Here is a 26807-nt window from a genome sequence, read left to right as displayed (position 1 = left end):
CAATAGTGCTCAATCTTGACAACCACTCCAGACTCCGCCGATGAGATCAAAACTATACCTGCCTTCTCATAAGTATATCTCACCGAGTAGTATAATCGAGACTCGTCATACTGACTGGTTCAAGTCTAGGCTGTCTGCGTCTGGACTCTATCGGGCGTGCGCTTCAATAGCCACATCATGTCCTAGACTTGCAGCCAGATGTACTCAAACTCTTCCTTCTTTGATGTGCGTTGTACACGCTCTACATGCGGCCTAAAAGTCCACAGGAAAATTCTATGAATGATGCGCGCGCCCACATGCGAGATGTCAGCGCTAGGATCCGCCTCATGTCGATTGGGCTATGTATGGAGCACAGGACTTAAAAACGACAGTTCTGCGCAAGATGGTAGCCTTCGCTCCTCCACTCACAGAGAATACTGACTAGACTCCAGCCACACAATGTCGACTGTCCCTCTGCCTGCTGGAGGCTCTGGAGGCAAGATACCAAGAGTTCCTAGTCCAGGATACGACTTGGGACCCGTGGCAGAGAGTCCTATCTCTGATCACGCTGTCCTTGGCTCTTCTTCTTCATTGCCCTTCGGACGCTCATCAGGCCTTGATGAGGCCCCGATCCCCGTGCCGAGCCTGCCAGGTGACAATGCTAGTGTACCTTACAATGGGGGCCTTGCGTCAATGGTGGATAGCTGCAATATTCCCACTGCTGGTTCCAATACCCCTCAAGCTACGAGACGAGATACAGACGGCGGCAACGCTGAGCCGGCTTTGCCAATCATATGCATCGCTCCCTTCGACGTAAATTGCATGAAATACCTCCGAGATGTCTTCTAGTACGTGGTAATGCTCGTCCCACGTATACTTCTACCGATAGAACATCAGTCCTCCGGACTCATCGAGATCAAAAATCCTTACACTTCAGCCTGGCGTATGGGAGTTCAAGCGGTAGGCTTATGGCTTTACGGCGCCGATGGTACCAGACTGATTGACTGGACTTTAGGCCAGGTATCCCACTCGGCTGGAAGGCCCACGAATGCCCAGAGGGAAAATTATACTTCTACTATAAATCTCGAGTACGACATCCTGATCGTTTGAAAGATTACCAGCTCACATCTTGCGTAGCGTCTGTTGACGATGATCGACATTGAAAACGATCAGAATCGCCGGCAAATTGAACGAGCTGGTGATGACCTGTTGTCTCAACTGGCAAGTATGGATGCTCCGGATGATGCAGAGATAACCTTGATGAAAACCCACCATGGGGAGGAGGAAGCCATCGGGTATTATGTGGCGAGTATGTCGCACCAACGTATCTTTTGGTTCAAAGAAGTCGAGGTGTCGTACGTCACGAATGGCGAGCGGGCGGTTGTGTCTGAGATGCATCTTGGTAAGACGCTCTCCGTGCGAAGCCTGGAAACTGCCTCATGACATGGCTTGATGTAGAGAAGGCCGTACGAGAGCAGTTTTGGTGCGTCACATATTGTTTGTGTCACTTGGCGGACACTAATGGTGAGGAAGGCAACACGTAGAGATGTTCCCGAACCATCGTGGCTTGCTAGGAGTTGCGATACGTGAGCTCAAAGATGCATTTGCATATGGCCTGTGTGGTGCGCCCACGTCTAATCCCATTTCCCCATGCGTTATTAGCTTACATATTTGCCCCAGATCACGTCACGTTGCAAACATCAATGTTTGCCTATGACCCTGACACTATCGAGAAGCTGAGCAAATGCATGGAGGGCATGAGAGGCATATATTTTTTTATCATTAGAAGAGCGATCACGTGTTAATCTTGTCTTCATCTTGCTCTAGAGGATGAAATCAACCCCGTTAACACGGCGGCAGCAGCTAGGCTGCTATATTCAATATGTACGTAGCGTATCTGTTATCTGGGTACTATATTCAACATGCGCTACAGATAAGGAGCGTTTCCTACACTTCCATGGCGAAGCTGGTGCCCGGCTGGATCGCAAGGACAGTGCCTACAAGGCCGATATCAGAGGCCCTCGATCCATCATTTTCAATTTTATCTTGCCTCTCCTATTCTACATGCCGTCTATGTACCTCGAAAAGCTTGAGGGTATATCTGTTGACAGCTCGTTCTACAATCTCTATTGGTCTCAGTTCGTTGAGGCGCTCAAAAGGGACTGGGAAGGCTCGATCATTCCCGTGAGTTCATTAGATGGCTCGCTTTGCATGGACTAAATCACCGTGACAATACGTTATACAGGCTACTGTGTTGCTCTCGGCAAACGTCGGCTTTTTGGCAATCAATAGCATCGACACCACGAGTCCCAACAAAAGCGCCGCTCAGATTTCGAGCTACATCTCGTCAATCTTTAGTCTGGGCATCTTCATCGTTGCGCAAATCCTTAGCAGGCGCCATCTGCTTTTTGTTAACAGACAACCGCAACCGCGGGATATGGTGAGGCTCCATTGCAGCTCGCTTTGCAATGCGGCCTCGTCTGATATTGTTTCCAGCTGCAATTCACCATTGCGGGCGAAAGCCGTCTAATTGGTCTTGAGGGCGTGGCCGTTGCATTTAGGTATGTGCAATTTATGATCCGAGGCCATATTCCCGCTGACATACGTCATATACAGCCTTCCGACTGCTCTCTTTCTTTGGAGGTCAGTAGTTCTATCATGATACTTCATCTCGTAAAGCCGCGTACTAACTAGTCCCCTCACAGTGCGGTCGCATTTATAGTGGCTTTAATGTTCATCTTCTTTGAAAATGGCAGCTTCGCGACAAAGGTGGTTATGGGCGTCGTCATTGGCTTTATGGGGATCGTGGTCATTCTACTACTCTACATGGAGTAGGAAGGCACGATCATCAGCCCGTCGCCACTATGGGTGTTGCCTGCCAAAACGTTACGCTCATTCTGGGAGAGGCGGTCAAATAAAGACCTTGCCGTAAGTGGCAATTCGCGCTTGCGACTCCAAAAGCGCAAACATGAAGTTAGAGAAGAGTCTTTGGTAAACATGGTGACACCGTTGAGGTTACCTGGTCCGTAGTGGTGTTGTCTGGTGGCCCATACGCTGCCGATTTTTACATCAGATCTTCGCTGGACTCTAATGCTCACAATTCATGTAACCTCTAGTCTGGCCCGGGTGCTGGCTTGGAAGGGCTTCCGACCCGGCTTGTATGTCGAGCCCGCCAAATTGCGGCTCTGAATATTAGACTTATCGTATCTGGCATGTACTCTTGTAGGCCACAACGAAACATAAGGCTGTCTGAGCTTTGTCAGGTTGAGACCAACCTCACGGTTATCGAGTGACGAGTTGTGTTCAAAATGCTACGTGTCTGCCAGCCACAATTGCCAATTAGTACGCGCTGGATGACGGTCCGCGCGCGATTCCGCCTGTGTTGGTGAGTCTATAACTCCTTGCCTCGAGAAAACACTGACAATTGTGTATCCAGACATTTTCATAAAGAATAACTGACAATCGTTGAATAAGTTGTCCTAGGACTTCGTACGGCGGAGATCGATCATTGAGCCCTTGACGCTGCAGCTTATTCCTCTCTTCATGGATGGCTCGTTAGTATGTATGTCTTTTTGATACAATAGAGCACCTAGTTACTGTAAGTGTAGTAACGAATATCATAAATAAAGCGAGTGTATCGAGACTACTGACAGCTTTCAAAGGACAAGTTTCCTGCCACCGATACGCACAGCGTACAGGCGGGTCCAAACCGCAACCTCACCCTCTACTAGTAGAAAAGAAGGAAGCTCACGCTCAATACGGCGGCCGCTTGAAATCACTGCTGATTTCCGGGTCCTCGATCATTTCGAACGCCCTCGAGGGCCACGGATTAATGAGTGCGCCCTCCAAGTCCGTGATAGCGAACGACTCCGTCAGCGTTAGCGGCACAGGTCGCGCGAGAGGTCCCGGCAGATGGTGCAGCGCCGGGCTTGAAGCTTGAAGTTGGACATGAGAGTTCACCTGGACGCGCACACCGTCCGATGCCTTGCGGTTATGCGGGTACCGGATGACTACTGCGTTCTCTGACGAGCGCGTCGTCCCGGACGGGCGGCTGAAAACCATCGGCGCGGAGTGGACCTGGTTGCCAATGCGATCTGCGCTGGTGGCGACCGTTAGCGCTGTCGAAGGGGAGAGAGCCAGAGGCAAACGTACAATATTTCGGGCCCTGGGCTCGACCATCCGCTCAAGCGCCGAACTGCTCGGCATGCTACAATCTAAGGTTGATGTGTAAGCGCAAGTGGTCGTATGCTCATGGCAGGTGCACTGACCGTTGACGCGATCGCAGAAGGAACATTGAATATGATGCTCATGACCGCACTCAGGTTAAGTTCCATGAACGTCGTCGCCAGTAAGTTCGAAAGGAAACTGCGAGCGATTCAGGACGGTATGCTAGCTGAATAGTGCAATTCCACGTACGCAATGACGAAATAGATAAGTCCGTCCCTGAATAGCATATTCATCAGCTGCGAGCGCTGGTCACGGGGGAACGCAAGCTTGGCGGCGGTGAGAACGAGCACGATAAGGTCGAAGCACATAGTGTAGATGAATGTCGCCGCGAGTATGGTGTTATTCGTCTTTGTAATCACACAGCCCTGGCCTGGTACCCATTCTGCCTTCAGCAGCACACCTGCAGAGCACTGGATCAGCAATGACTTCAGCTCAACATGTGGGGGCTGGCTTGCCTTGGAGAATGAGCGACCAATGGCCAAGGATGACCAAGACGAGCGGAACGACGATGTACAGGTTCTGTGCCCACAGTATCATTCTGAGCGCACTGTTAGCATCGTGTATTAGTAGCGATATCCTAGGAGACATACGTCCGTATAGCAAGGTTGATACTCGCAAGGCCGATGGTCGCTTGTCCGACGAGTTGGTTGAAGGTATATAGCGCCTGGCAATTGACCTCACTTCCCGGCTGATGAGACCCCGTGTTTTTGAAAAGGCTGATTGGAGGTACTCACATTGTGACATCAAGTGCTGTAAGACTATACGCGGTTCAGCGAGGACCCTTGAGTGTACTCTTATACACTCACATTCCGATCATGGCGAACACGAGAAGGTACCGACCCAAAAAGTAGAAGATCTAGACAATGTATCGGGGTCAGCTCTGATTCACCGTGCATCGCCGACTCTGACAATCGACGTACTAAGGGCCAATGAAATTTCTTCTTCCCTGTAATGAATTGCCAATCAAAGCTGAACGATGTCGCAACCTCCCAGCTGCACAGCGATCGTCAATGTAGCGCCAAGTTCTGACGAATTAATGCCGAGACTCACAAGTACAGGCCGGCGAGGGCGTGCATGAGTTTTGCGAAGGCAGCTGCGCTCAATCAGTACTGGCCTCATCGTAGAGTTGCATGGGAAATCTCACATGCTTCGAGCGCGAGCTCAGCGGGCGAGTTCCAGTCTGGCATGGCTCTTCAGACGACGTGCGGAAAGAAGTTGGCCAGAAGCCCAGGAACTTAAGTGCTCGCGAGGCGGGGCTTGGGCAGTGCTTGGCCACCAGGGAACTGCTTCACTGCACAGCCGAGCCAGGCTAATTATACCAAAAGCACGCAGTCTGAAACCGAGCTGATGGCGAATAGCGAATGGCCAGCTGCCCGCAACATTGAAAGCGCGAACAGGGCTCACAGAAAATAATCGAGCTTCGTTGGAGACCAGAAGAGCCTCGAGATAAGCATCTGGTCCGCCTATGCCAGCTGGCAAAGGGTCAAAGCCGACGGAGCGACGGAGGCTGGAGATCCCGTGCCCCCACAGCCCCGTCGCTCCGCTAGTACTCTGATCAGAGTCATTGTCTGAGCACCAGCTGGCAGCTAGAAGGCGAATGGTGATGGTCGCACGTCGCTACGCAGCACGAACCCTAGGCTACGGGACACACCGGTAGAGTACATGCCCGCTAAGTTATAGTCTAGATGACCATGGCAAAGTATCGGCAACAAATCTCCCTCGAGAGCGACAATGAACGTGGAACGCCTGTGATGAAGGTGCGCGTCTGACCTCTCGAAGTGATCGGCCTGATGCTCTCACGCCCTCTGATGTCCGCGTCTGCCTCGTGCGTTCCAAATTTCACCACGTCGTGTCCCAGGTGTAATTGCGCATTAACTCTTCCCGCGGACCACTTCATCGATGGTTTCATAGGTTGCGTGCTGTACTCCGAGCTCTGCAGTCTCATTATTCCGGCCATGGTTACAAGCTGTGTCCTAAGGACGGCTGTGGTGAAATCTGAGACTTGCGACTTGCGAACTCTTCTACTGCGGAAGAATCAAGTACTGTGGCGATATGACCAAAAGTTCAGGTCACGGTCACGGGGCCTCTGAACAGGCCGAGGTTGAACTGGTGGTCACAGTCACGATAAGCCGATGAACCGGCTGCGAATTAGCGTGACTCGGGCGCTTTTCAATATATTCGGCATTTTTTTTTCCCGAATTTTGATCGTCGCACAAGCTTAATGTTGTCTTCGGAGCACACAATTAGCCCATGAACTACTCAACTAGAACTACATATATTGCAAGAAATATCCTCCCCCTCGTCAGTTTCGTGTGCACGGCCCGTGTTATCATGCCAGTCAACACCTAGGACGGCCTTGGCAAGGACAACCAATGTGTCATTCACTGCACAAGGATATCCAGAGAGAGGTACACTGTTAGAATGTGCTCCTTGGAAATATACATGGGGTAATGCTCGCATCGGGGCAGTGGTTCCGGCACTCACAGATATCCGGATATACCGCTTCGTCCTCATGCGGGCGAAGGTGCAAGAACCCTTCTTAAGCCCAAGAGTTCGGCCTAATACACATGTGCTCCTGACGGCGGCCTTGCCCAACGCGGCCTGCGTCCGCCTTAGTCGCGGTTGGGTCACCGAATCAAGGTCACGGTCACGAAAGGTCTCTGAACTCTGAAATGACCAGGTTTCAAGTGTCACGGGTCACAGGGCCTGAACTGTTGGTCGTATCGCTACAGTAATCGCACGGCCGCGGGCATAGCCTTCAGAGCTTTCTGCGAGCAGTGGACGCCGTGCGGGCTTGCTCGCCAGGAGCAACGATGACGAGCATGTCATATGCTTACGCGCAAATTATTCTTCGTCGTCACACGCGACGGCACGTCCCACAATATCCTCGTCATTCTCTTCGTACACACTTACATATCATCCGAAGGCTCGAAGCTCACCCTTTCGTTTCACACGTAGTATGGCTTTGACCCAAGCTCCAGCTGAATAGAGTACATTGACATTATTGCGAACGAACGAGCTACTCGATAATGGGACAACGCAGCAACTTTAAGAACGAAACCCAAGAGTTCTTTGGAATGATTGTAGGACACCAAAATGGTTGCGACGAGTAGTGAAAGGAGGTAAGATATTCGGGCAGAACCAACTGAATGTGACGCGTGACATTGAGCCAGATAAGTAGAGATAAGAAACGGGTCTAGTGGTGTGTGACGCGTGATGTTGCCACCATACAGTAGTAAGCGAATCTTCGAGGTTTTCGCTTATTCCTCTCTTCATAGGTGGCTCGATAGTATGTGTGTCTTCTTGATTACAATAGGATATCTAGTTACAGTAACGTCACAAATAGAGCGAGTGTATCTAGATTATTGATGATTTTAAAGGGCAGGTTTCCTACAACCAAAATGCACAGCTTACGAGCACGTCCAAATCGCAGCCTCTACAAAAGAAGGAACCTCTCGCTTAAAACGGTGGCCGCTTGTAATCACCGCTGATCTCCGGGTTCTCGATCGTTTCAAACGTCGGGGGGCTCGGATTAGTGCGCGTGGTCTCCAAGTCCGTGATAGCGAACGACTCCATCTGCTCGTCAGCGTCAGTGGCACAAGTCGCGCAAGGGGTCCCAGCACACGATGCGGCGCCAAGCTTGAAGATGGAAATGAGATCCCACCTGGATGTGCACACCGCCCGACGCCTTGCGGCTGTGCGGGTAACGGATGCTCTCTGACGTACACGCCATTCCAAACGGGCGGCTGACGGCCACCGGCGCGGAGTGAATCTGGTTGCCAATGTGATTCGAGCTGATGCCGACTGTTAGTGCTGCAGGTTGGTCGAGAGGCAGAGGCAGACGTACAATACTTCGGGCCCTGAGCTTGACCATCCGTTCAGGCGTCGAACTGCCCGGCATGCTGCAATCTAAAGTGGATGTGTGAGCGCAAGTGATGGCAAAACAGGAAAAACCACCATTCTACCCAATGCTTCGGAGCGCTACCTAGCCTAGGCAGCCACGGGTAGCATGGGTTTTTTTTTCCCCTGATGTATACTGATGGCAGGCACACTCACCGTTGACGCGATCGCAGAAGGAACATTAAATATGACGCTCATGACTGCACTCAAATTAAGCAGGATGAACGTAGTCGCCAGCAAATTCGAAAGGAAGCTATAAACGCCTCAGAACGGTATGTCAGCTGAACAGTGCAATCTCACGTACGCAATGACGAAATAGATCAACCCGTCCCTAAACAGCATTCTCATCAGCTGCGAGCGCTGACCTCGGGGGAACGCAAGCTTGGCGGCTGTGAGAACGAGCACGATAAGGTCGAAGCACATGCTGTAAATGAATGTCGCCGCGAGCACGGTGTTATTCGTGTGTGTGATCACACAGCCCTGGTCTGGTACCCATTCTGCCTTCAGCAGCACACCTGCAGAGCACTGGATCAGCAATGACTTCAGCTCAACATGTAGAAGCTGGCTTGCCTTGGAGAATGAGCGACCAATGGCCGAGGATGACCAAGACGAGCGGAACGACGATGTACAGGTTCTGCGACCACAGTACCATTCTGAGCGCGCCATTAGCATCGTGTATTAGTAGCGACATCCTAGGAGACATACGTCCGTATAGCAAGGTTGATACTCGCAAGGCCGATGGTCGCCTGTCCGACGAGTTGGTTGAAGGTATATAGCGCCTGGCAATTGACCTCACTTCCCGGCTGATGAGACCCCGTGCTTGTGAAAAGGCTTATGGGAGGTACTCACGTCGTGACATCGAGTGCTGTAAGGCTACACACTACTTAGCGAGGACCGTTGTGTGTATTTGTCTACACTTACATTCCGATCATGGCGAACACGAGAAGGTACCGACCCAAAAAGTAGAAGATCTGGGCAATATATCGGGGGTCAGCTCTGATTCACTGTGCATCTGACAATCGACGTACTAAGGGCCAGTGAAATTCCTTCTCCCCTGTAATGAATTGCCAATCAAATCCAAGTGATGTCGCCACCTCCCAACTGCGCGGCGGTCGTTAATGTAGCGTCCAGTCATGGCGAATCAACGCGAGAGACTCACAAGTACAGGCCGGCGAGGGCGTGCATGAGTCTTGCGAAGGCAGCTGCGCTCAATCAGCACTAGCGTCATCGTAGTGTCGCATGAGAAACCTCACATGCTTCGAGCGCGAGCTCTGCGAGCGAGTTCCAAGCCGGCATGGCTCTCCAAACGACGCGCAGAAAGAAGTTGGAAAGAAGCCCAAGAAGTGCAGGTCTGTCGCGAGGTAGGGCTTGGGCAGTGGGTACTAGGGAGCTGCTTCACCTGCACGATCGGGCCAGGATAATTATACCAAAAGCACGCAGCCTGAAACTGAGCTGATGGCAAATGGAGAATAGCGAATAGCGAATGGTAAGTTGCCCGCAATACGGGAAGCGCGACCAGGGCTCACAGAAAGATTTCGAGCTTCGTTGGAGACCAGAAGACCCTCGAGACGGGTATCTGATCAGCCTGGCAGCTGGCAAAGGGTCAAGGCCGACGAAGTGACCGAGGCTGGAGATCTCATGCTCTCACAGCCCTATTGCTCCGCTATTCTGATCAGAGTCGCCGTTTGAAGCATCAGCTGGCAACTAGAAAACCAACGGTGGTCCGACCGCACGCTGCTAAGCAGCACGAACTCTAGGCACGAGACGCGCTGGCAGAGTACATACTCGCTAACGTATAGTCTGGATGGCCATAGCAAAGTATTAGCAAGCGTAAAGCTCTCTCGAAAGCAGTGATGGTTAATGAATGTTTGAACGTGGTACGCGGAGTCTGGCCCCCCCAAAGTGATCGGCTTGATGGGATCTCACGCCCTCTAATGTCCATGTCTGCCTCCGAAGTGCTTCCGAGCCGTGCGTTGTAAATATCGCCACACCATGTCCCAGGTGTAATTGCACATTACACAACTCTTCCCACCGGCCAGCGGCGGTCAACTTCATGCTGCATCTCGATGGTTTCCTCGTTGAGTGTCGCACGCACTCTATAATCTCATTATCCCCGTCATGGTTACAAGCTGCCAGCGTGCCATAAGGGCGGCTGTAGCAAATTCTGAAACAGCGACTTGCGAACTCTTCTGCGGCGGAAGAGCTCAGCGATCGCACGGACATAACCTTGAGAGCCTTCTGCGAGCAGTGGATGCCGTGCGGGCTAGCTCGCCAGGGGCAACGATGACGAGCGCGTCGTGTGCTTACATGCAGGTCATTCTTCGTCGTTAGGTCTGGCACGCGACGGCATGTTCCCACAATACCCTCGTCATCCTCTTCGTACGCGCCAATATATCATCGAAGGCTCGAAGCCCGCCCTTCCGTTTCACACGTAGTATAACTTTGACCCAAGCTCCAACCGAATAGAGTACATTGACATTGCGAACGAACGAGCTAATCGATAACGAGACGATACAGCAACTTCAAGAACGAAACCCCAAGAGTTCTTTGGAATGACTGTAGGACACCAAAATGATTGTGACAACGAATGGAAGGAGAGACGCTGCGCTGGGGGAAGCGCCCAGGGCAGGTGTTCGGTGAGATGTTCGGACAGAAGCGAAGGGGGCAGGTCGCTCTGACGGGCAGGAGCGGGAGGGAATGTGAAGGCGACAGCGAGAATGAAAGCGAGTGACAGCGATACCGAAGTGGCATTAGGGAAAAGGCAGGAAGAAGTGGTCAGGTTGAGGCGGGGAATCCACGCCAACCTTACGCTGCAGTGTAGTACTCGGCATTCGATCGCTTGAAGAGGTCGGGGTTGCTCTCCTCGGCGCCATCGTGCAAAGTACTGTGCGGGGTGGCAGGAGAGGATGCTTTGGCTGTCGCGTCATCCTCGGCGACAGAAGCGAATGTCTCCATCTGGCGCGGGCAAAAGTTCTTCAACATCAAGTAAGGTTCATACAGCGTCACGGACGGACCTGGACATGGACGCCGCTCATTTTCTTCTCACCAACAGAGAAATTAGGCCCATTACGGCCGTTACGGGCGGGACTGAACGCCAGGGTCGATGCTGAGGAGGAGCTGAAGAGAGTCCGATCAGTCGCTGAGAGCGATGTTCCACACATGGGGCAAGCTCACTTGAATACCTCGGCTCCTTGCGAGGTGTAGTTGGTTAATCGGCGAACAGCCCGGCAGGCAACAATCTGGCACATGTATACGTGAGTACGGTGTGCCCTGGCCGTGACAGGTGGAGAAGCTCACCGTCGACGCAATGGCAGCGGGGACGTTGGCGATAATCGACATTACCGCATTCAGGTTAAGCAACATGAAGATCTGATATACCGTCAGCTTCCATCACTTCGTGGGAGGCATAATGTGAAATCGACTCACGGTAGCGATTAAGTTGGCTATGAACGCGATGAAGAAGAAAATCAAACCATCTCCGAAGATAAGACTGACAAGCTTCGTCCGCTCCGATCGCTTCGTCGGCCAAGCCAACTTCCAGGCCGTCAAGACGAGGACGATGAAGTCGAAGCACATGGAGTAAATGAACGTCGCCGCAAGCAAGGTGTTGTTCGTGTTAGTGATGGCGCAACCTGACCCAGGGATCCACTCTGCCTTAATGAGAAGGCCTGATCGAGACACAGATAAGCCGTAGATCTGGACGCATATACGAGATACCGACCGTGTAAAAGGAGTGACCAGTGGCCCATGATGACCAGAACAAGGCCAACAATCAGGTATCTCGACTGTGACCACACAGCGACCCTAAGACGATAGTATAAGACGTCGGGTGAATATAATAATAGCAAGACGCTCACGTGCGCAGCGACAAGTTGATGCTCGCCAAGCCAATGGCAGCGTTGCCGAAAACCTACATAGACTCAGGTTGGACTGCGAGGTACGACCACAAAGAAAGTTAGGCACCTGGTTATAGGTGTAAAGCGCCTGGCAGTTGACCGGCTCCGTCACATTCAACGCGACGGCGCTGAAAATAGTGTGGGGATCAGCGCGAGCATACAATAAGGAGACATATCATACGTACATTCCTATCAGTGCGAATAGTAGGAAGTACCGATTCGCGAAATAGAAGACCTAGGTGCACGCGTCGGAACGCAGATAGCATGGCGGTCGAGGGGTGTACCCACCATAGGCCAACGAAACTTCTTGCGACCAACGACAAAATCCCAGTCAAAGCTCAACGACGTCACGAATTCCCATCTGAAAGGATTATCCAAGTCAATAAAAATCTCCTCAGACGGTTCTGAAGGATATCGATACTTACATATAGAGACCAAGGAGTGTGTGCATGAGCCTGTCGAACGCATCTAGATCGCAGGTCAACATTAGTTTTGGCTCTGTCCCAGGAATGCATCTCTAGAGACTCACTAGCATCGTTCGCAAGCTCTTGTGGAGACTGCCAGTTGACCATGGTCGTCGACGGCTGAGATCAGGATAAATAAGCCGAGGGAGAGGCTGAGAGCGGGAGTCGCAAGTGGGGGGCCCAGACGACCTGTGGCGCGACCTATTCTGAGAACGGTTGGTTATAAATGCAGCGACGTCAAGCTACCTTTTGCTGAAGGGGCTTGCTGTTGCACTCGGTTCTGGAACGGGACAGTCGAAGGGGGCAGAATGGGCGCCTGTCGTTCATTTCGATAGGGTATTGCTTCATTCCGCTGTGTGATGCATGGACTTCGGCACCCCGAACCTTATCCCGCCTTCTGTTTTTCGCCGTCACACTTCAGCCTCAATTACCACTGCGGCTTCGCGAGCTCTTCAATATAAAAGTGCGGGAAGAGCGAGAAGAGCGATGATGGCTGTCCGGATATCGACGAAGACGGAAAGTCTGGATGCGGAAAGCGGTGGCTGGAAAGGCGGGCATGATCAGCGGGGGAGCCGAACAGCGGGATGTTCCGCGAGCCTGCTCTTGGAAAGGGAAGCGCCACGGGACTCCGAGCGAGCACACGGTCGAGCTTCGCCGCATCTTCAGAGAGGGCACGGAACAGCAGAATTCAGGCTTAGGTTCTTCAAAGCCTCGCAATCTAGCCCTAAAACTATCGTAGCGTTCTTCAGCGTAGAGCTCTTCGAGACGTGAAACGAGGTGCACCGTACGTGCTGAATTCAAGCGGAGGGCACCTGAAAAGGCATCACATGGAGGAGGCGAGCCCAGGCACAACTGAGCATCTCCAACTCCGTCGGGGGGCATAAGATAAGGCGGGAAATCGCGACAGGTGGATGCAATTGCTCGACGGAGACGAGGGTGCGCGCATTTGTCTTCTGCAGCAACACGGCGCACGTCAATCGCCTGAGAAATGGCCACCACAAAAGACACGCACCCTTCACAACATATACTGGCGTTTCTGATCTGAGCTAAAAGCGAAGCTAGCGTTGGACAACGTGGTACGGCTCGACCCCACGATTGGCCGCTGCTCGGAGCGCAGATGGAAGTCAACCTCCCGCCACTGTGCCTCGTATGCGCCAAATCCGGACGCACATCAACACGCCGGCTGCTGCCACGTTGTGATCGCTTACGTGAAAGGTTAACGGAAATGGCTACCCGTTGCTCCGCGGTATCGTCCTTGTCGTCCTCGTCTTTGTCGCTATGACCGGCTGTGTAGACTCGTCACCGGTCTATCCGGTGGCTGGCACAGGTGCATACCGAGGTGGTTGGTACGCCGGAATGGTCACCGGCCAGTGCTCCGTGCAAGGCGGCTGGTATGGAGCCTACCGAGGCATTAGCGCGAAGATAGTGTCGGCTCTAGCCAACTTCGTAAGAGTGCTACTCGCCTTCAAGCTTCATGCACATGGACGACATCGGATGTCACATCTATCTTCCGGCCGATTTGAGTTTGGTCGTGACAGTCTGTTGTGATCATGCTTTGCAGACATGGGAATAGAGACGCGATCCCTCGCCAAATTTGTTCGTCGTGACCAGTCTACTCCCTAGTTGGTGGGGCGCGTATCGAGGGTGAGAGGGTGGTAGGTAGGCTGGATTGGCTCCCGAGTAGGGCGGCCGGTATTGAGCGCTGAGCTGCGTGGCAGATGCTTTGAAAAAAAAAAAAGAACGTTGAGCCGAGCGCGTACCCAAACATTACATAGGCGGGCGACTGAGCCCACTCGGTTCGCTACACCTTGCAGCAGCTTACAGCAAGGTTTCCCCAAGGACCTGGTGCACAATTGACCTCAGGGATGCGAGACATGGTCCTTCAAAGAAGCCTTGTCGTTGTAGAAAATCTTAAAAGGCGATATATATATAGCTTATTTGACGTATGTGGAGGTTCTGTTGGCGCGACGCCTACGGCGTTCGCAACCTTGGGGTGGTCCCTGTTTCACTAGTACGGCGGAACGCTGTGAGAAGACGAAGAGGAAGATTTGACGCAAATCTCACCATGGATTTGCAGTAACCACCACGCATTGCATGCCGGCTGCACCATATGCATCTTCCGCAAGTCTGAGCGTCCATGCGCACGGTACATCAGCAGGCACTTGACACCCGGGCTGCGTCAAAGACATACCGTCATCGATCCATTTGTTGTCAATGGGGTGGGACGTCCCAAGGATCGCGTCTGTAGACAAAGTACAGTATGAATGTGCTGTTAACTCGTCTTTTTTTTTGCTCGTTTATAGGGCTGTTAACTTGTCAGCACCAGTCTGATGCCAAAGGCTGACCCAAGCTTGAAGCACCGCACCTAACTTCTCAGCCGCTGAAGCTCGTTCGATAAACTGCCTCTACATGCTGAAGCTTGAGCATGCAGAGACTGTTGAAACCCTGTTCCGATTTTCGAGCTTGTGCTCACCGACGCCTCGTGCGCATATTGTTCATCACACCACTGCACCTTTCGTTCCGTGTCTAAGACATGTCGTAGTGCAGTGGATTATCCGCTGGATAGATAACGAATGCTGGGCACGTTTGTCTCTCGACGACGTGGACCGCGACGGCGTGCAACAGAGGCACGGAGTGATATGGTGGCGACTAGTGCGATGGTCGGCAAGGATCAGGCCTGAGACGTGCAGCGTCCGACGCAAAGGCACGACCAAAATCGCCCGACGGCTTCGGGCCCGCCTCTTTCGCAGACGAGATCGCGTCGGCGGGCTCGAAGCGCGCGCTGCTTTTGGGAGAAGAGCGGAGCCGTGACGCGGCAGGGCGTGGGATCCCATCAGGCCGATCACTTGCAGAGGAGAAGGCGCGCTCCTCCGTCACAGACTCATAGCCGCTTCGGGGGAAGCCCGTTGCTAGTTTGCTATGCGGCTGTGCCTGGTCACACCAGACTATCCCTCACCGGGCATGTGCTCCGCCAGTCCATCCCGTAGCCAACTACGGTGAGTCCTGGTAGCAACGTGCGACCACCACCGCTGACTTTCTGGCTAGTGCTCAGAGAGATTGTATCCCAGACTACGGCCGCTGGGTAGCGGAGCGACGGGGCGCAACGCTTCTGGGCGCGCGACGCCTTAAGCTCCCGTCACCCATCAGCTTTGACCCTGGAAAGGGCGGACTAGACACCCAATTCGAGGTTCTTCCGGCCTTTAGCGAATCTCGACATTTCTGGGGAGCCGCGTGTTCGCGCGTTTTAATACTGACCATTCGCCATCAGCTCGGTCTCCGACTAGGTGTTTTCATATAATTAGCTTGGCCCGTCTGTGCAGGTGGAGCTGCTTCCTGACACCCAAGTTGTGTCCCAGCCCCGCCTCGCGACGGACCAGCTCTTCCTGGACATCTTTCTGAACGTCGTCTGAGGAGCCATGCCGGACTGGAACTCGCCCACCGAGCTCGCGCTCGAAGCATGTGAGGTTTCCCACACAACTTTGCGACGAGGCTAGTGCTAAATGATTGAACGTAGCCGCCTTCGCCAAACTCATGCACGCCCTCGCCGGCCTGTACTTGTAAGCCTCCCGTGCCGATCCCTCAAAACTCGACGTTTCATTGACGATTGCTGTGCAGCTGGGAGGTGGCGACATCGCTTAGCTTTGACTGGCAATACATCACAGGAAAGAAGAGATTTCATTGGCCTTTGGTACGTCGATCGTCAGATGCACAGTGAAGCAGAGCTGACTCTCGGTACATTTCCCAGATCTTCTACTTCTTGGATCGGTACCTTCTCGTGTTCGCCATGATCGGAATGTGAGTGTATGAGAGTACACTCAAGGGTCCTCGCTGAACCGTGTATAGTCTTACAGCACTTGATGTCACAACGTGAGTATCTCCCATCAGCCTTTCACAAGCACGAGGTCTCATCAGCCTGGAAGTGAGGTCAATTGCCAGACGCTGTATACCTTCAACCAACTCGTCGGACAAGCGACCATCGGCCTTGCGAGTATCAACCTTGCTATACGGACGTACGTCCCCTGGGTTGTCGTTACTATCACACGATGTTAACAGTGTGCAGAATGGCACTCTGGTCGCAAAACTTGTACATTGTCGTTCCACTCGTCTTGGTCATCCTTGGCCATTGGTCGCTCATTCTTCAAGGCGAGCCGGCCTCTTCGCATTGGGCTGAAATCGTCGCTGATTAAACCTCCTGTAGGTGTGCTGCTGAAGGCTGTGTGGATGCCAGGCCAAGGCTGCCTTATCACACATACGAACAACACTGTGCTCGCGGCGACATTCATTTATAGCATGTGCTTCGACTTTATCGTGCTCGTTCTCACCGCCGCCAAGCTTGCGTTCCCCCAAGGCCAGCGTTCGCAGCTGATGAAATTGCTGTTCAAGGACGGGTTGATCTATTTTGTCATTGCGTACGTGATGTTGCATTGCTCGCGTGGCACGCCGTCCTGAAACTTTTGCAGCTTCCTTTCGAACTTGCTGGCAACGACGTTCATGCTGCTTAACCTGAGTGCGGTCATGAGCATCGTATTCAATGTTCCTTCTGCAGTCGCGTCGACGGTGAGTGTGCCTGCCATCTGCATGTGATTACTTGCGCTTACGCATCGACCTTAGATTGTAGCATGTCGCGCCGTCCGGCGCCTGAGCGAATGGGCAAACTCAAAGCACGAAGTATAGTACGTCTGTCTCTGATTCTCGGCCCATCCGCCTCACTAATGGTCATCACCAGCTCCGGTCGCAGCGGTGGACAGAGCCGCTCTGCGCCGATGGCCTTCAATCGCCCGCCTGGGATGACAATCTCGTCAGGGGACACAGCAGCCATCCGGTACCCGCACGTCCACAAGGCGTCGGACGGGGTGCACGTCCAGGTGAGCATTCACGTTCATCTTCAAGCCCGGTCATCACACTGTCTGCGGGGACCCCTTGCGAGACCTGTGCCGCTGACGCTGACGGACAGATGGAGACATTCGCCATGGCGGACTCGGAGGACACGGACACCAATATCAGCCCTCAGAAGACGTTCGAAGTTATCGAGGACCCGGAAATCAGCGGGGATTTCAAGCGGCCACCGTACTGAGCGAGAACTGCTTTCTTCGTAGGGCGAGGCTGCGGTTTGCACCCGCCCGTGCGCTGTGCGTTTTGGTTACATCATTAAACTTTATGACACTGTCAGTGGTCTAGAAACACTCGCTTGATTGATGGCGTTCATTACTGTAGCTAGATGTACTCAATTTGCTCTTGGGCGTGCCCGCTGTCTGCTGCTGTTAAACTACAGCGCTTTCCGTAACGGGCGCACCGGCGAAGCACGTGACGAGACTGCCATTTCACCTGACCAGCGCGTCGCGACAATAAGCGCGAGCCTCGTTGAACGCGAACCACAACCTACTCACATATACCTTCGTTCTTGTAATCCCGAGATACTCGTCACGATTTTTGTACTGATTGCGAGAGAACTCTTTGTTTATCCTGAAGCTCGAAAGCCTGAAAGCTTATGTCCATGAATGCTGCGAAATTTCGACCACGACCGCCGATGTCAAAGGGGGAGCAGTCCCCGCTGAAGAAAGTGCACGTTGCGGCGCCAGAATCGTCCGCTGCGGCCGTGGGTAGGGACGCGAGAAGGTCGTTGCACACACATGGGCAACTGTGGAAGTGGACACTGACTTCGTCCGCCGTTGCGCCATGTCGTGTACAGGACATTTTTGCGCTGGAGGAGTGTGAAGGCACAAAAGGTGCCGGGCAAATTCTTAATGGGGTATTCTTCCCAGGAGTCGATGCTGACCAGACGTCTTTCTATATAGGTGGAATGGACCCGGACTTCTTTTGGTTGGGCCGCGTCCCCTGCCGCTCAGTCACCATCTGTGGAGTTGTTGTTGGTGTGCAACAATATGAACAACGCACCTTATACAGCTGTACGCTTCTCCAATGCATCATATCTAATTATTCGCTTATAGCTGTCTTCTAGTGGACGACGGGACGGGCATGGTTGAATGCAATTTGAGGCATAATCTCGTTCAACCTCCTGCTAGTCCCCGGAAATCGGCCTCGCATGCGCTGTCGAAATATCAGCCTCCGAAAGAATCAGCTGCAGGAAGCAGCAAAAATTCTGCGGAGCCGCCAAAGCCGGTGGCGGCAGTCGGAGACATCATCCGAGTTGTAGGGCGAGTCCTGAACAGACACTGGACTCGTATTGTGAATGCGGAGAGGATTGGTACGCATCCAGATTCACACTCGTTGCGAGATGTAATCTAATGCAGCCGTTCTATCCCGCAGCGGTATGCAGAAGTCCAACTGAAGAGCCCCTCCACTGGCTTGCGGTAGCTGACCTGCACAAATTGTGGTATCATCCTCCGAATCCCGAGCTATTTTTTATACCAAAACCTGTAGCCCCAGCCACACAGTCCACACAATTCTCTAAATCTACGCGCGTAGCATCTCAGCAAGCGCCCTCAGAACCAAGCAGTCCGTTGAAAGCGAGCATTGCTAGCAGCGCTCCATCAACACCCTCATCCGCCACCACGACAAGCGTCCATGGTCCCCACGTGAGCGCTCTTGTATGACAATGGTGACCGAGAATACTGACTGTATGCGTGCGAACAGTCCCCTCCTAGGCTGCGCCATCCTTCCCGTTTACATTCACGCGACCTCACCGCAAATACCTTCCGTATCTACTTTAAGCACTACATGGATAATTCTCCTCTAGAGAAACAGCGCCGACGACAGTCTTCACCCACACCTCAAACTCAGCGAACAGCAAGCGACAACGATGAGGAGGATCTCGAGAAGCTTCGGGCTTGGCTCCCCAGTGAACCAGAGACGCCTACGAAGCAGCGGCGCAAAGGACAGGAAAGTTCTGAAAGACTGCCTGAGCCGACACCGAGACCAAACAGATTACGGCTGAACTCAGACTGGACCCCTCGCCCCAATGCCTCCACTGTAGATGATGATTTGCGAGGCTTCACCCTCTCCCACCTGCGACGTGTCCCCGAACTAGCACTACTCGCCAAACGCGTCGTCGACGCCGAGGCCAAGAGACGTACGCGGGAGGAGCGCAAGAAGGTGAAGGAGCAGACTCAGCCCTCGTTAAGGGGCAAACACGCCTCGCCAACGAAGTCGTACCGCACGAGCGCGACGTCCGTTAAAGCGAGCGTGGCGTCGGCCAAGCCTGGCGAGCCAAAGGCGGCGAAGATGAAGCGACTCTTCCGGTACACGATCCGGCAGCTCTACGACGAGGGGAGCATCGTGCTCTGGGACGGCCCCGTGCGGGCGATGCCCCTCGCTCCTATACCCGCACCTGCATTCTCGGCGGCGGCGTCTACATACGACTCTCAGAAGGAGAACAAGCTGTGGAGGGCCAAAGATAGCCAAGCCAGCAGTGCCTCGCAGGAGGCACGCGATCCACTCGACGGTGATGGAGAGTTGAGCGATCCACCAGAAGACGAGGACGCGTATGTCCCACTTACATCGGCATACTTGTGTAAGATTGTAGAGGGGGCGATCGGGGACATCATAACAAAGCCTAGACATAAGAAGGCGGGACCTCCCCCTGGTCCGACCCCGGAGGAGATTACCAGCCACCTGCGTCGCCGGGACGAGCGGTGGGCACGTGTAGGAGACTGGGCTATCAAGGACGCGTTAGAGTGGGGGAAGGAGCAAGGTCGGGTGTGGTGTATTGGGGATAACAGATGGGAAGTGTGTGGTTGATCTTACGGGATATTCGCGCGGAATATAATCTGGGCACAAGATTGTCTATTTAGTACATTTGATTACTTACATCACTGTGAAGCTACGTCACGTCATTTCTGTTGTATCGACAGCACTGTGAACTCTTCATCTGTACACTGAGGCCAGAATGTCTCTTCCAGCTCTATGACACGACCCCAGATCTCTTCCGCACGCAGCCAGGCCTCGGACCCTGGCTTGATGCCCAGCCTGGACGAAAGCGTCAGAGCAGTGATGACTTGGTGAAGACACACAACCTACGAGTCTACAAGGTGTGCAAGATCATCCACAAATTTTTCGAACTCGGGGCTGGTCCAGTTGTCGACAAACATCCGGACAGCATCGTTTGTGAGCGAAGACTTCACGCTGGCCGCGGACGATGCCGTCGAACCAACGTATTTCCAGGCATCCAAATATACCTGTAATATAGGAACCATAATTAGACACAAATAGCAAATTTCGAGATCGTTATGAAACGCACTCTTTCCATTGCCCAGAGGAAGACAATCGTGTCCTCGACTTTACCCGCCGCGCCAATGCGAATCATCTCGGCTGTATAGTCCCTTGTCTCCTTCCTCTCCTTCCACCCTTCCAAGTTCAAGTTGAATCTCTTCGCGGTGTCTACAAAGAAATTCACTTCCCGGACGACATTCGAGAGCGCGTAGTTCGCGGTGGCGACGATACGCTTGTTCAGCTCCTCCTGCGGAGACTCCAGCGGGTGCAGCGATGAGAAGGGGACAGACGCGAGCAGGAGACCGATGAAGCGAGGGTATGCGTGTGCGGCATACAAGCGATCTTGCGCGAGCCAGAGAGACAGGTGGTCCTGGGAGAGCGTACCGTTCCCTGCTGCTTTCAGGAAGTGGTGCTCTGTTGCCGCTGAATACGGGCGGGCCATCGACAATGAACATAGGTGAGACGTCAGAAGGGGCGTCGTCGACATTGCGGACAATATCTTGGGTCAAAAGAGGAGAAGAGAATTAGGTTTTATTTGACTCCGGAGCGTACGGACACTCCTGCGATGTCGCCATTGGATGGTCGGGGTTGCTTGTTCGTGTTAGGATCCAAAGCTGCTAGTTACCATAATGAGACCATCCCCCCGCACTTGCAGTGGATTTTCTGCGAAGTACTGTCCAATGAGGGGATATATTCCGAAACCACGTCCGTAACCTGTACTACTAGACTAAAGACAAGTTCCCGTCTCCCTTCTCCCGAGAGTATCAAAGAAGAACGGGACGGCAAAACATCCTACCACATGCAAAGGGCCCCAGAGGAACGTGATCTCTTCTACATGATTGAACAGATATGCTGGCAATATCACACGATTGAAGCGAATAGAAATCCAATGTAGTGTTTTACGAGTCATAAGCGACTCAACCTGTGAGTAGCTACCGGCCGAAGAGCGTATAGATCCACACATGCTGATAGAGAAAACGAAAACCAGATACTAGCACACGAAAATTACACTCAGAGAAGTGAGAAAGTTTACACAATGGGAGGCGGGCGGAAGGACATGATTTCCTCGTATAGCAGCTCTTTGAGCTGCTCGCGGCTGATATCGTCCTTGTGGACTGTAACATGATTAAGAGATTAGGAGTAGCTCAGACGAGGAAGAGATGAGCACGTACGATCGAATTCGAAGAATTCCGGGTCAAGCGGAGGAGCGCAAGGCTCATCATCGGGATCGTGCTACAAGAGAGGGTAACTCAGGGAAGCATTCTCTTCGTTGCTGAAAGCACACTCACATATGCCTCAAGGTAAGGGTGAGCGAGGGCTTCTTCGACCGTGATACGCTTCTTCGGGTCGAATGTCTGTAATATGTCAGAATCAACCTTGCCAGTTTAACCCTGATGAAACATACCAAACTCCTGGTCAGGAAATCCACAGCCAGAGGGCTAGCGTTAGGGAAAATGGTCGCGAAGGGCTTCCGCTTCCGGAACGGCAGTGCCCGGATGTAATCTCGGGATCGACGTGTCGTAATCGCGTAGAATTCGTCTAGGGTAGGTGTGCCGAGCACGTCCAAGATCAGGGTGAGCTGGTGATGGTAGTCCCGTCCAGGGAAGAGTGGTTTGCCCGAGAGCATCTCAGCCAAGATACAACCAACCGACCAGATGTCAATTGCCTACGAAAACAATCATCAGTTTGTTCAGACTCAGAAGAGGCAGGAATGGTTATTTACCTTTGTGTATTGCTTGAACGTTAACATAATCTCCGGCGCACGGTACCACCGTGTCGCTACGTACTCGGTCATGAAACCAGTCTCCGTGCCGCTCGGCTCAGCGGTCTTAACTGATCGCGCCAAGCCAAAGTCGCAGACCTTCAGGTCACAATTCGCGTTTAGCAACAGGTTGGAGGGCTTAAGATCTCGGTGAATGACATCTGCAGAATGAAGTGCCTTCAGCGCGCGCAGAGTCTGGTAAATGAAATATTGAGCGTGGTCGTCAGAGAGGTCTTGTGTCCGGATGACACGGTGCATGTCGGTTTCCATGAGCTCTTGGATCACTGCGAACACGCGCCGCGTTAGCCGGCCTATTGTCTGGGAGTTACAGAAAGTGGATTTACGTACGGTAGACCTCCTTGAAGTCTTCTATCGATCGTGGTTTGATGATGTCTAGGATGGAGATGATGTTCTCAGAGACACCCGCCTCGCTGAGGAACTTGAGGAGCTTCAGCTCTCGTAGTGTACGCAGACAGAACATTGAGTGGTCGAAGGGGGCAATCTTCTTAATGGCGACCTTTCGGCCGCTGGGCTTGTGGACTGCGGAACAGACGATACCGTATGCTCCTTCGCCGACTACGTCGAGCACCTGGTAGTTGGTGCCTGTTCACAAGTGTCGTCAGTACACACACGATGCTTCCGCAGAGCGAGGGAGGAGGTCGCAGGATCTAGCCGACACCTTTCGCCGCTGGCACTCCAAAGCGTATGCTATCCTTGACCCCCTTACCCAGCCTATCCTTCTCGCTGCGACATGGAGCGGCACTCACCGACGTTGAAGCGCACCTTGCGCGGCGCCGGCTGTGCTTGTGAGGCAGCATGACTGTGCTTTGATTTGGCCTGAGCAGCGGCAGCAGCTTTGTCTGACATGCTTAATGTTGAGGGTCGATGGAAGGGAGAGGGTGGTGGTTAACAAGAGAGAGCGGCGGGATCAAAGAAGGTGAGTTGCTAAGGTTGTTCTTGCCGGACGGAACATGTGATGATTGCAGGGAGAGAACGAAAAGTGCTGAAAGGCTGGTCGTGAGGGGGACAAGAGGCTGCTGTAATTGTTTTGACCGGCAACACAACATCTCTTCGGCTTTGTGCCGGTTACAGCCCACAGACGCGTTCTGATCTGCAAAACCCTGCGTGTACACACGATTGCGGATCAGCTTTCTTTTCTCAGGTGAATGTTCCGTATCTTAAGGCAACTAGGAACATTGACTGCCCATCGTCCTTGCAATGTTGGTTTCCTACGCAACCCTGCACGCCAACACGAGCGCTCAATGCGAGATGCCTCACAGCTGCTGTAGTCCGTAATGCGGGGATACATGGCCTATCTTATGCTCCAGTAATCGTACTCATGTGGACAGATGCGATGGCGACCGTTCCCAGAGACCAATAACGAGCTTCTGACAGACCGAATACCTCGGCGCGTTTCATTTCCAGACACGGGTGACAAAGCTACGAGCCAAGGCGCTTCGTTGCGTCACCCAGTGAGCTCGCTGTAGTACCTTCTTCCTATACCACAGCGAGCTACGCCTCGTATGCTTCCGGGTCAGCGCATGTCCTGGATGCGGACCCAAAACTGTCGCATTTGGATCCGTCGCTGTGTTCCTAGGTCTGCCGCAGGCGCGAGATATCTAGGGATCAGCATCGGCCGTTGTCCCCTTCCATCTGTCTTTCGCGATGGTCGTGGAGAAAGATGGCCTGTCTGTCGTGCATCGGGACATCTGCTTGCGCAGTGTGCATCCGTTTCAGCGAATTGGGGCCGGGGGAACGTGCTCGCGCAGCTGACGAAACTTCGACGTCCTTGAGATGCTGGGAGACTACATGCATATGTATAGCACAGTGATGGCTCAGAGATCCAACCAGTTCTCGTCAAGTAATCTGCATCCCTGCGCTCGCAACAGCTGACCGCAGTCTGTTGTGTATATGTGATGTCTTGCTCTTCGAGGAACAGTCGCGTTGTCAGGTATCCACTCCGACTCACGGTCACCTTTGTGGCGTTCATCATCTCGCGACACTGCTTCCGTCACTCGCTGTCCCAACCACTAAGTGCATCCTGTTGATCGCTGAAGCCGATTCTGATTCCACGACACCACGCCGGTGCACCCAACTAGTGACAGTTCGCACCAGCTCCTGCACCGCCGTATTGACGGTCGAGCGACACATAAGCCAAAAATTGAAAGCAAACCGATGCTGGGTGCGCGGCATATCATGGCAGAGCAGCCTGGGTTCCGCCGCGGTGCAGCCACATCACGCATCAATACAAGTGAACGCGAGAAAGCTGTCATATCAAGTGCGACATAACAAAGCGACGACAACGAATGGATACAACATCACGTCAGACTGTAAGTAACAGTAACAGCAAAAAATCGGATACTTTTAGGAGGACAGAGCCACCGCCTCCGGCTGGGCTCATGAAAGGCGACCCAGGCCGGGAGGACCGCATATGCCCAAACCCCCGCTCACGCAACACACCCTACGTCGAGGCTACCAACATCCCCAGCACTCTCACTCCTCACTTCTGCTGAGGCACACCCCGCCCCCGCGGCGCACCACGCCCGCCTCCGCGAAAGCCTCCGCGTCCACGGTCGCCGCCGTTAACCGGTGGTCCGCGAGGTGGCGGGCGGTCACCGCGCTCCTTGCGGATCTCGACGTAAATGATCGGTGTCTGGCTGTCGTTGGGGTCGCCGATGCGGATACCGCCCTCGCCGCCAGCGTTTCGTGGAAGCGACGTGACGAGGCACCGTCGGGCCGCTTCGAGGGTAGTGAACTCGAGGAAGGCACAGGCCTTATTCCGCACAATCTCGATTTCTTTGATGGGACCAAAGCGTTGAGTCAAGGTGTTCTTCAAAGCAGCGTCGGTAATGGGATCCACAACACCCTGTGCAATTGGCGTAAGTAGGAACTTTCGTGGTGAACAGCCAGTTACTAACCTTCACGAAGCACTCAGGAGTGGGAGCAGTGCTGGCTTGGATGTACAAAGGATGTGGCCGGTTCTGGCCGCGAGGGGCAGGCGAATGGGGTGTAGTGGGAGCGGGGCTGCTAGAAGAAACAGGTGCCTCGCTGACACCCTTCGCCTCCTGCGCGACGGCAGCACCCCACCTGTTACTACCAGCAGCAGCCAAGTTGGCCCAGGTCTTACGAACTGGAGTAGCAGGCGTTGGCTGGATAGGTGCGGGCGCAGCAACAGCGACAGCAGGTTGCGGCGTAGGTGAAGGGGCAGCAGATTCAGGTGCAGGTGGTGCAGGAGATGCAGTGGGAGCAGGAGAGGGGGTCACGGCAGGAGAAGGGGAGGCAGCAGGTGCTTCCTGAATCGAGGGCGCTGGAGGCTGTGCGGAGGGCTCTACGTCTTGGGAAGGCTCGCCGTTAGGCTGCTGCTCAACAGCAGGCTCGATGACAGCGGGAGATTCAGGCTCCTCAGGTTCAGGTGAGGGAGACGGCGGGGGAGTTGGCTCCCGAGCCGGCTCAGGTGTGGGTTCAGGCTCCGCCACAGGCGGTGGAGCGGGCGCAGGAGTGGCGGGGGCGGGTGGTGGTTCCTGTACAGCTGGGACATCGGTGACCGGCTCCGCCTCGTCAGCCGGCTCGTCTTCAACGGTCTCCTCTTTCAAAAAGCGGAAGATGTCATTCAGAACGAAGTAACCGTTTGGCTGCTCAGCAAGGAAGAACGTCTGGACGAATTTCTTCCATGGCTCTCCCTTGTTGGACATCTCGCCGATAACTTGAATGATGATACCACCATTCGCAGATGACTGGGCATCTACTGAATGGATAAAAACTTTGCAATCCTGGAAGCCGATTGAAGTGATTTTCGTGTGAATCTCCTGTAAAACGTCGGTCAGACAATGGCCTAGCACAGCATGACCAGTGAGAGGCAAAATCAGAAGGCCGCGCGGCCTCCGCGAGGGTTTGTTCCAGATGTGCAAAGCACGAGAAAATGGGGTACTGCCTCACGAACACGCGTACGGTGCCTGACAGGAACGAAAATATGCCTCGCAAGAGCGCGTCGCGCTATGTCACGCAAAAGTAAAATACATACCTGCTGGCCATAGCAAGGCTTCCCGTCCTCACCCTCAGTACCATGAATAAAGGTCGACGCTTTTGTGTAGAAGCAGTGCAAGCGATTAGGTTGCTTGTTGACAAACGTGTAGTATTGGGGAACGAATTGCCAGCCGACTTCAGAAGGATTGACGGTGGATTGGTTGGTCATGATGGTGCTGGGTTTTTGGATGCCATCAGACCCCACAGTGTGTATACTTTGCGCCATACGTACCGTGCAGAGGCGAGAAGAGTAAATTAACAGACAAGGGTGCTGGCGGGGGGAGGAAGAAGGCCACAAAGGCGATGGGGTCGTCGAGGAACGATGTCGAAGCCCACAAATCACCGGCGCTCAGTACTTTGCCAGGCGCCGCCCCAGCCAGCTTGGGT

At 53.4% G+C, this 26807-nt stretch overlaps 8 protein-coding genes across 8 annotated transcripts; 3 read left to right on the top strand and 5 right to left on the bottom strand.

Annotated features, from left to right (window-relative positions):
- The first annotated feature begins 114 nt into the window (after window positions 1-114).
- PHACADRAFT_182485 (uncharacterized protein) lies at window positions 115-3224 on the top strand. Its single transcript, XM_007393362.1, has 12 exons — window positions 115-827; window positions 877-939; window positions 995-1067; window positions 1117-1381; window positions 1438-1462; window positions 1513-1601; window positions 1807-1863; window positions 1913-2163; window positions 2225-2419; window positions 2476-2540; window positions 2596-2622; window positions 2685-3224. Exons 1-12 carry the CDS (start codon window positions 439-441, stop codon window positions 2812-2814), a joined length of 1629 nt encoding a protein of 542 aa, XP_007393424.1. The 5' UTR covers window positions 115-438; the 3' UTR covers window positions 2815-3224.
- Window positions 3225-4091: 867 nt separating this feature from the next.
- PHACADRAFT_88790 (uncharacterized protein) lies at window positions 4092-5393 on the bottom strand (the record flags this gene model as incomplete). Its single annotated transcript, XM_007393361.1, has 10 exons — window positions 4092-4193; window positions 4248-4344; window positions 4396-4606; window positions 4644-4744; window positions 4797-4886; window positions 4941-4964; window positions 5013-5062; window positions 5127-5199; window positions 5257-5299; window positions 5351-5393. 10 exons carry the CDS (start codon window positions 5391-5393, stop codon window positions 4092-4094), a joined length of 834 nt encoding a protein of 277 aa, XP_007393423.1.
- Window positions 5394-7408: 2015 nt separating this feature from the next.
- PHACADRAFT_116755 (uncharacterized protein) lies at window positions 7409-9597 on the bottom strand. Its single transcript, XM_007393360.1, has 12 exons — window positions 9360-9597; window positions 9266-9308; window positions 9135-9207; window positions 9028-9077; window positions 8956-8979; window positions 8812-8901; window positions 8677-8759; window positions 8411-8621; window positions 8263-8359; window positions 8054-8115; window positions 7832-8000; window positions 7409-7785 (listed from the first exon to the last, which is right to left on the bottom strand). Exons 1-12 carry the CDS (start codon window positions 9400-9402, stop codon window positions 7666-7668), a joined length of 1065 nt encoding a protein of 354 aa, XP_007393422.1. The 5' UTR covers window positions 9403-9597; the 3' UTR covers window positions 7409-7665.
- A 963-nt stretch (window positions 9598-10560) lies between these two features.
- Window positions 10561-13956, bottom strand: PHACADRAFT_252104 (uncharacterized protein). Its single transcript, XM_007393359.1, has 15 exons — window positions 13930-13956; window positions 13479-13866; window positions 13255-13419; window positions 12532-13196; window positions 12428-12470; window positions 12291-12363; window positions 12188-12237; window positions 12070-12130; window positions 11964-12016; window positions 11828-11910; window positions 11533-11774; window positions 11404-11475; window positions 11281-11345; window positions 11121-11223; window positions 10561-11061 (listed from the first exon to the last, which is right to left on the bottom strand). The coding sequence occupies exons 4-15, from the start codon at window positions 12572-12574 to the stop codon at window positions 10912-10914; spliced, it is 1038 nt and encodes a 345-aa protein (XP_007393421.1). The 5' UTR covers window positions 12575-13196; window positions 13255-13419; window positions 13479-13866; window positions 13930-13956; the 3' UTR covers window positions 10561-10911.
- A 1857-nt stretch (window positions 13957-15813) lies between these two features.
- Window positions 15814-17792, top strand: PHACADRAFT_252102 (uncharacterized protein). Its single transcript, XM_007393358.1, has 12 exons — window positions 15814-15925; window positions 15981-16023; window positions 16082-16154; window positions 16212-16261; window positions 16310-16333; window positions 16387-16476; window positions 16527-16609; window positions 16665-16875; window positions 16927-17023; window positions 17078-17139; window positions 17193-17331; window positions 17421-17792. The coding sequence occupies exons 1-12, from the start codon at window positions 15883-15885 to the stop codon at window positions 17538-17540; spliced, it is 1035 nt and encodes a 344-aa protein (XP_007393420.1). The 5' UTR covers window positions 15814-15882; the 3' UTR covers window positions 17541-17792.
- PHACADRAFT_171327 (uncharacterized protein) lies at window positions 17783-20644 on the top strand. Its single transcript, XM_007393357.1, has 5 exons — window positions 17783-18192; window positions 18262-18372; window positions 18426-18671; window positions 18734-19002; window positions 19061-20644. Exons 1-5 carry the CDS (start codon window positions 17955-17957, stop codon window positions 20162-20164), a joined length of 1968 nt encoding a protein of 655 aa, XP_007393419.1. The 5' UTR covers window positions 17783-17954; the 3' UTR covers window positions 20165-20644.
- An 887-nt stretch (window positions 20645-21531) lies between these two features.
- On the bottom strand, window positions 21532-23271 carry PHACADRAFT_252098 (uncharacterized protein). Its single transcript, XM_007393356.1, has 7 exons — window positions 23165-23271; window positions 22746-23000; window positions 22359-22681; window positions 22041-22301; window positions 21925-21990; window positions 21808-21868; window positions 21532-21750 (listed from the first exon to the last, which is right to left on the bottom strand). The coding sequence occupies exons 1-7, from the start codon at window positions 23262-23264 to the stop codon at window positions 21665-21667; spliced, it is 1152 nt and encodes a 383-aa protein (XP_007393418.1). The 5' UTR covers window positions 23265-23271; the 3' UTR covers window positions 21532-21664.
- A 1379-nt stretch (window positions 23272-24650) lies between these two features.
- On the bottom strand, window positions 24651-26695 carry PHACADRAFT_252096 (uncharacterized protein). Its single transcript, XM_007393355.1, has 4 exons — window positions 26653-26695; window positions 26419-26596; window positions 25316-26203; window positions 24651-25263 (listed from the first exon to the last, which is right to left on the bottom strand). Exons 2-4 carry the CDS (start codon window positions 26587-26589, stop codon window positions 24898-24900), a joined length of 1425 nt encoding a protein of 474 aa, XP_007393417.1. The 5' UTR covers window positions 26590-26596; window positions 26653-26695; the 3' UTR covers window positions 24651-24897.
- Window positions 26696-26807: the final 112 nt, after the last annotated feature.

This window comes from Phanerochaete carnosa (genome assembly GCF_000300595.1).
Source record: "Phanerochaete carnosa HHB-10118-sp unplaced genomic scaffold PHACAscaffold_3, whole genome shotgun sequence".
Taxonomy (NCBI): Eukaryota; Fungi; Basidiomycota; class Agaricomycetes; order Polyporales; family Phanerochaetaceae; genus Phanerochaete; species Phanerochaete carnosa.
This window is presented reverse-complemented; position numbering and strand designations above follow the sequence as displayed.